Source organism: Molothrus aeneus, chromosome 5 (assembly GCF_037042795.1).
Source record: "Molothrus aeneus isolate 106 chromosome 5, BPBGC_Maene_1.0, whole genome shotgun sequence".
NCBI lineage: Eukaryota > Metazoa > Chordata > Aves > Passeriformes > Icteridae > Molothrus > Molothrus aeneus.
The window spans coordinates 19,720,370-19,732,027 of record NC_089650.1 but is presented as its reverse complement, the minus strand read 5'-3'; the positions used below and the strand labels follow the sequence as shown (position 1 = coordinate 19,732,027).

The window sequence follows — 11,658 nt, the reverse complement described above, 5'->3', positions numbered from 1 at the left end:
CTTCCCTTCCCTGCCCGGCTCTCCGCCCCGACACCGCCCCCGGGCCCGCCAAGGCGGCGCCCGCCAATCACCAGCGGCGCAGCGGCTAAATTTGCATGTTGCCATGACGAGAGTGGGTGGAGTAGTGGTTATTCATGAGGAGAGGCCACGCCTCCTCGAAGCGCGCGAAGCCAATGGGAGACGCACTGCCAGCTCGGCTTGTTTTCTACACATACACACACACAACAGAGCCCTCTCGACGTGTCCGGGGTCCGCTGTCCAATAGGAGACCTGGGCTTCCTGACAAACAACCTCGACAGCCAATCGAATAAGGGATCCCAAATGCGTGGGTGGGACTAAGTGCTGCAACAGAGCCCGCCCTGGTAGGAGGGCATTCTCTCGGACTAGCCAATGAGAAAGAGGAGATTTTTTACTGATAACTGTGTCAACCAATGGAGCAGGGTGGGAGTGCGCCTGCTCCTGCAGTCCGCGGGACCTCCTGTCCCGGCGCGTCGTGCCGCCAGCTCCCGGGGTTCGCAAAGGACCCCGCCGCCCCTACTGCCTCGGGCTCCCTACAGAAAACCCCTACGCCCGCTGGCCATGCGAGCCCACAGTGTTCAGACCGCCGGCGGGGGCCTCCAACCAGGACGCCAGCGCCAAGGAGGAAACCCCTCTGGCTGAGGGGCTCTGCGGACGGGCAGGTGACCCCTGCAGAGCGGCGGGGAAAGCTGCCTGTCCTGCTCCTCCGCCTAGCCACACGCACGCTTGTGGCACCACTGCCACAGGCGCCAACCAGTGGCACAGAAAGAAGCCGGAGGGGATTTACGTTTGTTTATTCAGAGGCTGCTTTCGCTTCTGTCCTGGCTTGTGTTGCCGCTGACGTCGAGGGGGCGGGGCCGACGTCGGCGCGTGCGGGGGGCGGGGGGGCGCGCGCGTGTGTGCGTGCGTGCGCGAGAGTGGCGCGAGCGGGGCCCGGCGCGCGCGTGCGCCGGCGCGGGGCGGCCCCGGGGGCCGAGCGGGCGGTGAGGAGCCGTCGGCAGGACCCGACCGGCCTGGCCTGGCCCGGCCCGGCCCGGCCCGGCCCGGCGGGGCCCCTCCAACCCTCCCGAGGGCAAGGGCGGGCGCCTCGGCCCAGCGGCGAGCCCCGAAGGGCTGGGTGGGGGTTAAACGGGGGCCTCTCCTGAGCGCGGTGGGCTGCGGGGGTCGCTGGGCCTCGGTCGTGGGAAGCGGCTCCCGTCTGGGTTGCTGTTGCTGTTGTTGTTGTTTTGGTGGTGGTGGTTGTGAGGGCGTAGGGTGGGGAGGGGCGGGGTGGAGAGGTGCGAGGCAGGCCGTGGGGCTGGTCCCGTCTGCCCTACCCTCGCTCCCACGGACTTGGGGCTGCCTCTGGTTGCTAACGGAGACTTCCCTTTGTCGGAGCGCAGGGTGACCTGTGAGGAGTCGCCTTCCCCGCAGCCTGGACTTGGGTTTCTCGTGGCCTAGCAAGAAGTGGTTTCCTTTCCCGAGCTGTTGGCATCTTCCTGCCGGGATTCAGTCGTTCCCAAAGGAATGGAGGAATGCAGCTGATAAGTGCTTAACCACCCTGTGCTCCTATAGGCAGTACCCGGTGCTGGCTTCATCTTCTTCCCTTTGGCACTTTGGGGGTAGGCCTCTCCTGTTACCTGGTCTGGGTACTTTTTTTAGTGGCACTGTTGACCAAACGAGATGGAAGAAAAGGAACGATGTGATAAATTGCAGCTGGTACTTTGAGACTAAGGAGAATTATATATTTTGACATTTTAATTTTTTTTTCTGTGGAGGGGAGGGAAATACTACATTTTATGGGGTATGGGAGGAGGGAGGTTGCAGATCTTCATGTGGTTTTTAAAACCAGCTGTCAGAGGCAATTACTGAGTAAACTGAAGCACAAGAGGAGGATTCGTAAGCTGGAAGCACCTCAAAAAGCCCACAAAAGAAAGGGGCAGTGGGCTGCTGTTGTGACTGTGGGGGCAGAAACTTCAGCCTCCTTCATTTTTCACCACCTCCTCCCCATCCACCCATCGAGAAAATGAGTTGTGTGCCATGGAAAGGTGACAAGACAAAATCGGAATCGCCAGAGCCATCCCAGCAACTGCCACAGCACATTTACCATGAAAAGCAACGCAGGGAGCTGTGTGCCCTCCATGCCCTCAACAATGTCTTCCAGGACAGCAACGCCTTCACTAGGGAAACCCTGCAGGAGATTTTCCAGAGGTAGGATGCTCTCTGTACTGGCATTAGCTTCCCCTTGTCCTCAGTTGATTGGAGGGATTTTTGGGTGTTGTCTGGGGGAAGTAGAAAGGAGGGATTCCGACTGTGCCACTGCTTTGAACTGAATGTATCTTGGTTTTTTAACCCCAGCCTTTTTTTTTTTTTTTGCCCCTCCATGCAGAAATGCTTTCTCATTTTACTTGTTTCTTAACCTGTTCTGGCTGCCAGCTTTGGGTCCAAGGGTTTTATTGTAGATGCTTCATGGTTGGAGTGTTATCTTCCTCTCTACTCACCTTAATGCCTCTTCTACCTGTCTTCCATATTTTTGCCCCTCACTTGAGTTCATAAGTTACCTAGATTTAATAATGGATTTGGGGGTTGCCTTGGGGGAATGAAGGTAGCAGAAATAACTTACTGACTTAGTACTGCAACATTTGTAAGTTTTTTAGAAATTAGGAGTTTTGCCAAATGAGCGATTCTTATTCAAGAGGTTCAGTGAAGTTCTTCAAATATTATGGGCTTTTTTTTCCATGCAGCAAGACTCTCTGTACTCTCTCAAACTGGCTTTAATTTCAGTAGCTGGATGCCTGTTTCCTGTGGCATTGCTAAATGTTTCCCAGGAGCTTCAGATAATTAATAAAGTAGGTTTGAGTTTTACAGGGATGAGTATAAATGATTAATGTGGCCTGTGCAATAGCTCATATTTTGCTCAGTGTTTATTTTATGGTGTTTTGATGCTTTATGGAAATTCTCCTGTGTGAGCCTTTATGAGTTCTGGTGACCCACTGCTGATGAATCTAAGTGATGATAAAGGAAATGATGGAAAGGGGCTCTCCTCTGATAGTCAACCTGCAGATGTTGTAAACATGGTGTAAGTTTTGGTTGAATACCTGTTGCCAGCAGCTGCCAGCATCTTGTGTTTGTGACAAGCAGGAGAGCCCACATCACGGCAGCGCGTGCTGTGGGATGAGGCAGTCATGGTACCCTGTGCTGATGACAGGGAGCTGTGGGCCTGTTGCAGCTCTCCTGAAAACTGGCAATTTTATGAAACTGGTGCTTGACTCATCAAACTCATGCCTGTCTTTGGCAGAGAATGTGGTGAAGTACAATAACAAGTATCGGATTGAAATGCTATTTATTGTAGTGTTGCAGATAAAAATCCTGCTGGTGGAGTGGAGCTGGCCCATGGCAGGCTCAAGGCACTCTTTGTCCAGTGTAAACACACTGTGGTTTTGTTCCAGAGCAGCAATTGTCAGAATCTTAATCACAGCTGGATTGCTCTTGGCCTGAAGCAAACAAAGGCAGTTCATGTGGTAGAAGGAGTGTGATGATCTAATTAGTTGGTTTTCATTGCATTTGGTGAGACAGAATTAGTGTGCAGCATGAAACCTCTCAGAAAAAGACTGGATATTAATCTTGTTGGACCTCTTTCCCTAGAAGGTAGAGTTTGTCTTTTATTCCAACCTGGAGTTGTTCCATCCTAATATTCAGATCAAGATACACAGATTGATTCAGCCCCATGGTAGTATGGAAATACACATGGATATTCCTCTTGGAAATGGATGAGTTATAATAAGTTATATAAGTTTACAAAAGAATTGCCACTGCCTTTCTGTTTCTGTTGGGTGGTTACTTGTGTGTAGCTCTTTGACTTGCCTTGAAGAAGTGTGAATTTAGTTGCCCTTTTTATGTCACTTGTCTTTTCCTGTGTCTACTCACATTCTATGCATTGATAAAGGATGGATGAATATTTTTAATAACCTGCAAAAATGTTGAGGTCTGATTTTTAAACCTGGTGTTGATAAGGTAACAAAATCACAAATAAACTTAAGCTCTCTAGCTTTTACCACATTCCTTGGAGAATGATTGAACCACATTGCTTAATCATTAGCTTCCCTTTTGCTGCATCTTATTGTGTAAGGCCAGGGTAGTCTGATTATCATCTTGAGCATGTGCTGAAACTTGGTCTGGACACCCCCTCTGATTGTGTAGTCTTTCCCTCTTCTTTCCTCTAAAACAAGAAATACATTTTTGATGTTCCTCTGGCTTTTGTTGCAGGAAGTATGATTGCATGTTCCAAGTGTTGCATGGAGATAGAAACAAAATCTCTTTGCTTCACTGGAGCCTGCATATTGGGACCTGATTAGGAAAGACAGCTGCAGGAATCTTGGAGCCCCTTGTGTTAAGACAACATGTTGATGAAAGTTTCTGATAGAAAGATCAGGAGGATTATTTACCTGGATTTCTGTCCAGCTTTGTCAGTCTTCCTCAGCTCAGTGGCTAGATAAAAAATACCAAAACAACAGTTTAATTCCTTTACTGGTCAGAATCCTTCAGCTGATGATTGTGGACCCTCCTTAGGTATATGTGGGTCAAGATGTTGAGGTGGTTTTTGGGCCAAGTTTGCTCACACATGCCAGTTTCTTGTTGCCCATGCTGGTCACCTCATCACATTTCTGGGGCTCTGGAAGTTATGTGAAGGAACAAAGATAAATGTGTTCTTTCAGCTCTTGAATAAACTTGTCTGGAAAGTGGAGCCATAAGAGGGTGCTTCTGCAGCCCAAAGGGCTCTCTGGATTGTAAGGTTTTCTTTGCTTGTGGGGATTAGGAGAGTTGGTAGGTTGAAGCAATGATCTTGATTTAGACATAGCCAAGTGATCTTACTTTATAGAGATGCTGGAAGAGCTGTGACAAGCTGCAGGTTCTATCTCTGTGATTAGTAAAATACACCCTAAAATATGCCCCATAGTGGATATTAACAGCTTTTCCTCTTAGCATGGTATTGTGGACTCCTCTCCCTTCTGTAGTGAACACGCTTCCCAGACTGTTCTGCTGCAGACTGCTCCACTGCAGAAAAACTTCCAGCTGAAAAAAAAAAACAAAACAAAGGCTGCCTGTCTCTAGCCTCTCCAGCCTTGGTTGCTCTGAAACTTTCTACTCAGTCCACTGCTTTCTTGTAAAATGCCTTATGCTGTCAGGGTGTCACTGAAAACTGGGAAGTGAACTCTCCACAGCTGGATAAGTAAGAAAGTTGAGATTACTTCATTCAGCATGCACGGGGATCGCTCCACCTAACGTGTGCACCCAGCAGTCTACTAGTCATATAATCAGACCTGGTTATATGCATGAAACCAGTATATATGCACTGCATTTCTATTACAGGTGCATTATATTTCCTGAATACATGCATATATGTTAATTGTTTCCATGGATTTATTTGGATATCAGTAGGGGTCTTTTGAGAGTCTTTGGTGGTCATTTGGGAACATCCCATTCCCCAAAGTTTACATTTATGGTTCTGGATCTTCTAATGAATCTTTTCACCTTGAGACTATCTCAAGTATGTTGTCAGGTCATGATGCACTTCTCTTATCATTCTTTGCCCTGGCATTCTATCTTTGTTCTCAAAACTAAGACATCCGCTAGTACATCCTAGTGGCTGATATAGGTAAATAAGGAAGCACTAGCTGATACAAGACTGTTAGTCACAGATGTAGGGAGTTAACATAAAGCCACATTAATCTCTGGAATTTGTACAAGGTACTGTATGGTACAAAACTAAGCATTAATTACAGATGGGGATTAAACACTATTGTGTTAAAGTTAAAAATAATTTTCCACATCTTCCACCACTGCTGCATGGACACCTTTTTAAAGAAATATAATTTGTTGGGTAAGAAGGGCAGGAATGAAGAAGGGCTGAAGGATTTCCAGTGATGAAATATGCCTGCAGAATATTCAGTGTGGTAAAGGCTGATCGAAATATGTGCAGAAATATTAGAATTTTTGAGGATACAGTTGACAGGAGGAGGAGGCAGGTAAAATACAGATGTTTGGATGATAGGAAATCTGAACTTTGCGCTAGCAGAATTAATAGAGTCCTTATCAATAGAAAGGTCGACCCATCACAACAGAACTCATCTGAGGCTTGACTTTCTTTGGATTGGCGTTATGTGACGTTGTTGTTCTCTGCTCCCAGTTTCCTCCGTGCTTGCTTTTCCTGCTGTCATCTTCATAATAGTACATCCTGTTGTTTTCCCTCCTTACAAAATTTCTTAGGCAGAGGGGGGAAACATAAAACCATAAAAGTGGCTAACAGGCTTTTTTGCCACATCTCCATGTTGTGTCTCACATCCATTATCTGAACTTGTGCAAAAGCTGTTATATATTTTTGGCATGTAACCTCATAGCAGCCCACAGCTTCCTCACAAGAGGAGGTGGAGGGGCAGGCATTGATCTCTCCTCTCTGGTGACCAGTAACAGGACCTGAAGGAATTGCATGAGGCACTGTCAGAGGAGGTTTATTTTGGATATTAGGAAAAGGTTCTTCACCCAGAGGGTAGTTGGGCACTGGAACAAGCTCCCCGGGGAAGTGGTCACAGCACCAAGCCTGACAGAGTTGAAGAGGAGTTAGGACTGAATGAATGCTGTCAAGCACATGGTGTGATCCTTGGGGCTGTCCTGTCTGGGACCAGGAGTGAACTCCATGTGGATCCTTTCCAACTCAGGATATTCTGCAATTGTATGAATGTGATGGACTGTGGTTCTGCATTTTTAGATGCTGTAGTAATGCAAGTGATGTCTAAACAAACTTACAGGTTGAAGCTGAAGAGATTTGTTTGCATCAGGATTATCTGTTTAGTTACCTACAGCAACAGATATTTTTTTACCATCTAGCAACCACAACAGCTTTGGAAAGCTCCCAACCCCAAGTATCTTCACAGCTTTGTGTCTGAATACTTCTTTCATTTTCCAGTGGAGGAGGAGGAAGAACAACCTTTCCTGCAGCCAACCTCCCATGCCTCTTTTTCTCATCCAGTCTTCAAGACTGCTGTTGACTGTTGGACTCTTGAAATTGTAATAGCCGCTGTCCTGAATAGCAAACTGGCATTTACTCTGACTGTAAATTGAGGAAAAATCATAATTGAAGCATCTTTCAGAAGTACCAGTTCAAGGGGTCAGGGAGAGAGAGCTTTGTGATTTCTTTTGCATTAAAGGCAGGATTTTTGGAGGCTTTGTACATCAGAGTTATTCTTAATGCATTACTTAGTTTCCTCAGCCCATTTGATGAGGGATAAGGGGGGCACGGAATAGTTTGTGTTTAAACACAAGACCCCTGGAAATGGACTTCAAGTTATATATCAGGTTGTGGAATACAGGTTCAACAAACATCTGCTAAGCAGTCTCCTCTTCTGTTTGCAGGCTGTCTCCCAACACCATGGTGACCCCCCACAAGAAGAGCATGCTGGGGAATGGGAACTATGATGTGAACGTGATTATGGCAGCACTGCAGACCAAAGGCTACGAGGCAGTTTGGTGGGATAAGCGCAGGTACTGAGAAGCTGTGTCATTCTGGAGGTGGCTGCTCTTTGTAAAACTTGAGAAAGAGGTTGAAGTGAAAGCACCAGAACATAATCTGGTTGATATTGTGCACTCTTTCAGGGATGTTAACGCCATTGCCCTGTCTAACGTGATGGGCTTCATCATGAATCTGCCCTCCAGCCTTTGCTGGGGCCCCTTGAAGCTCCCCCTCAAGCGACAGCACTGGATCTGTGTCCGGGAGGTGGGAGGCACCTACTACAACCTCGATTCCAAGCTCAAGGTGCCCGAGTGGATTGGAGGTGAAAGTGAGCTCAGGTAGGATTTCCTCTAATCCGTCCCTGTTGGAGGTAAGAAGTCTGTCCTTAAACAGTTGGTGATTGAAACGTGTATGGCTGACTTTCAATTGTAAAAATTTGAGAGTAATAAGGTTCTTCTGCCTCCACTTGGATTTATGGCCCGTTTGTGTAAAGCCAGGGAAGTGCTTTTGGCAGTGGTCTCTCTATCAGCTCAGGAGAGCTTGACTTGGCCTCTTACATGTCTGGCTCTGTCTGTGGCAAAGGTAGAGGCCTTCTCTGGTATTAGTGGGGGACGCCTGCAACACGATGTGCTGTGCCCTGCTCCCTCCTTGAACATGACAGTATCAGCATTCTTTGCCTATTTAGTAACAATCTTCATGTCTCCAGCAAAAGGCTTTCCAGACTAAAAGTGCAGCCTTATCCCTGAGAGCACTAAGAGTTGTTAGGAATCACTTTTCCTATGTAAGCATACGCTGCCCTTTGGCTTGGCTTCCCTTCCCTCTTCAATCTTAACACAAGAAGGTCATTGTAAATACTTTGTAAAATTTCACCTGCTCTTGATTGCTGTTTAGCTTCCATTCCATCATGCTATAAATCCTACTAGCAGCTTTGCTTCCTTGACTAGTCTTGTTCTGAGATAGGGACTGGGGATTGCACACGTGCAGTGTTTGCAGAGCCAGCCGTGCCACTGAAGTTTTGGTAAATTTCTGGGGTAAAGTAAGTCTTGCGAAACTACTGTGCAGAGGTTCTGGTGGATTTTATCCTAGGTGTATTGTTCTTCAGCAATAAATTAGGGCTTTCTTTTCTGGGAGTTTTGGAAATCTGGACCAAAAGATATTGGAGGAAATGTTGATTTTTCATATTTATTGGAAGTAATCCAAGTTTGGTATTAGAAAAAGCTTATGTGCAGAAAAGGGCTAAAAAAACATGTCAAATGACCAAGCGGTACACTGCTGCTAAGGACATCTGTGTGATGGGGTGTTCTATTTTTAGAATAAAAAGATTTTTTTTCTCCCAGATTTGTTGGAATTATTTAATGTTAAGATGGGATTCTTGATCTTGAAAATATGAAGAAACTAAATTTGGTTTTAATTCTGTTTTTCTTGCCTTGGAAAGTAATAAAGTGGCATCTATATACACTCATCTCTGCTGAAGTTAAGATAATATTTAATTGTTGTTGTAGATGATGAAGTTCTACATTCAGTAGCACTTGTTTCTATTTCTCTTTATGATAGGAAATTTTTGAAACACCAGCTGAGAGGAAAGAACTGTGAACTCCTATTGGTGGTGCCAGAGGAGGTGGAAGCACATCAGACCTGGAGAGCTGACGTGTGACCCGGGCCAGCTCTGTCCTCCCACTCCAGTTCTTCCCTTTACCAAACTCCTGATGTCCTAAAACCTGCATAATGGGTGCCCCGACTCTCTTCGTCTGGAATTTCCTTTGTTAGGCTCTTCTCTTCCTTCCTTGGTGCAATAGGGCAACAGCAGAGGACATTGGGGTGGTGGGTGGGGAAGAACTGAGGGCAGAGCAGAGGAAACTGGAAGCCAATCACTTTAATTGCAAGATGGATGAGCTGCAGTGCCCCCCGGCCAGCTGGAAGGCATTGCACTCTTGAAAAACTGGGCTGGGGAGAAAGAATGCCTGGAAACCCCCGGCTTCCATTTCCCCACGTGGTTCAAGGCTGTGTGTGGTGGGACACTGCTCCCTCCAGGGCTTGTCAGGAAGGAGCAGGGACTGAGCATGCTGCCACCTCTTTACAGTTCTCTCCCTCCAAAACAAATTGTTGTGAAGACATTTGCAATTCCTAAGGGTCTCTCAGGACACTCAGAACACTAGGAATGGTACGGTGCTCAGCACGACCCTCTGCTTCTTAGGGCTGGTTTGTGCCAGGAATTAAGAAACAGTAATAAAACCAGAGTCATCTTCCAAGAAATTCTTTGGGTAGCTAGAGGATTCTTCCCCAGGGTCTCCAAGGATTTATGTATGTGGTGAGTGGTTGTTTGGCAGTATGTGTCTGGCTAAGGTGACATGGAAACAGCAAGCACAGGATGACTGAGGAGTATCAAGTTTCTGGACTGGAGAGAGGCCACAGTCTGCTTGGGTTTCTTTGTGCTATGGTGGGGTTTTTTTTTACTATTTTTTAACAGTTATTTTGGTTTTCTGCATGGTCACCCAGTAGTTTAGGGGCTCCTTGGAGAGAGGAATAAAGCTGAAGAGGTTTTCAAAGAAATTAATTCCCTTTTATTTTCCACTCTCCAGAAGTCCAGCCCACAGTCACAGATGTAATGTGAAATGAAAGAGATCAAGTTATAAAATAAAAATGGGCTGAGGAGGGAAGCCTTTATAGCAGTCAGTTTTGCTCTTTTATTGCTACCATCTGCTGGTCTGGGAGCTGCAGAGGGTCCACCAGAACTTCCAGGCATTGGAGACACCCTGGCTTGGTAGTTGAACCAACCTCTCCTTTAGCATTGGCCAACAAACATTCCATTAATGGGTGAATTGCTTTTTTCTGCCTTCCATGGGGAAGAGAAACTAGACACGGAGACACTAAGAGGAATCTCCACCAGCTGTTTCCCAATCACCCAGGAGAGCTGTAGCTCAGCCATGCCTTCCATGGCAGGAGGAGGAAATGCTGAATCTGGAACTCACTTTGTTGTGTTTAGCGCTTCCTGGCTGAGCTGCTGGTTGCTTCCATCTTTACATGTCTTGGTTGAACAGCAACCTCTGGGACTGATGGAGCTCAAAGGATCCTGTTCCACCATGCAGGAAACTCTCATTACTGTTGTTTGAGCTGGTGAAAGGAGGGATTGTAATGACCTTTTCTCAGTTATTTCTCTCTTCAGAGCTCTGCAAATGCATGAGCAGGTGCTCGAACCTCAGAGACCACCAAAGTGGCACCGTCCCAACAGAGAACAGAGGCCACATGACGACAGGACGATGGTGTTTGCTGACCCCCGGACATCTGGCAAGCACTTTTGCAGTCCTTTGAGCACAGCCTCCCACAGTCAAGGGCAAATGGCTCTTACATTTTAAAAAGTCCTATTTCGTAACACATTCCAATGACCAATACCAGCTGGCAGAGTTTTTAAACACTTTCCAGGCAGGATGTTCAGCCTGCAGGCATTCTGCTCCTGACTTGAAGCCATTTCTTCAAGAGGGGAAAATATAAATCTCAACAGCAACATTTTCTATGCTGATTGAAGTTGCACTTTGGAGAAAAACCCTGTTTGCATGGAAACTGCAAGCCAATGGATCAGTGCACAATATGCAAAGATGTTTTAAAATACTTTGGGGCTGCTTTCCTCTCCTTGTATGTCAGCTGCTTTCCCGGGGGAGAAACAGTGTGATCCAGCTGCTCAGGTAAAGGGAAAGTGTGTGATCACATCCCTGTGGGAGGTGAGGCTGCTGTGCCTGGGGGTGGGTGAGCTGGTTCAGTCCCACTGCTCGGGAGCGGGGAAGCCCCTCTTTGTTTTCTTGCTTGTTTGGTTTTGTTAGAGCCTTGTCTTGGGTTTGTTTACAGAGATGTATTTTGTTTAACCAAATATTAAAAATGGGGAAAAAAAGTTTCCATATAAATGTCCTATCACTTCTGTATGTTCAATTGAATTGTTCTGTAACAAAGTATGTAAAGGATAAATAAATTTTTTTCTTTGGTTATAAAACCACCACGTTTCTGTGCATTAAGAAACTTGAACACTGGACACTGGTGCTGAGGTAGGATCACCTCCCAGAATTCCCTTAAGCCAAACATGGCTTCCCCACCTATCTGAAGGTGACAAGGCCACATCAGTCCCTTCCACACTGCCAGGCTGAGCATGAAATGGAGAAATCCCT

General features: G+C 46.7%; 1 protein-coding gene across 2 annotated transcripts; it reads left to right on the top strand.

Annotated features, from left to right (window-relative positions):
* Window positions 1-984: 984 nt before the first annotated feature.
* JOSD1 (Josephin domain containing 1) lies at window positions 985-11,489 on the top strand. Of its 2 annotated transcripts, none has more exons than XM_066551151.1 (5): window positions 985-1,001; window positions 1,401-2,208; window positions 7,408-7,536; window positions 7,648-7,842; window positions 9,059-11,489. In XM_066551151.1, exons 2-5 carry the CDS (start codon window positions 2,024-2,026, stop codon window positions 9,156-9,158), a joined length of 609 nt encoding a protein of 202 aa, XP_066407248.1. In that variant the 5' UTR covers window positions 985-1,001; window positions 1,401-2,023; the 3' UTR covers window positions 9,159-11,489. The 2 variants fall into 2 exon arrangements, with proteins under 2 accessions (XP_066407248.1, XP_066407249.1); XM_066551152.1 differs by lacking the exon at window positions 985-1,001 and adding an exon at window positions 1,117-1,135.
* Window positions 11,490-11,658: the final 169 nt, after the last annotated feature.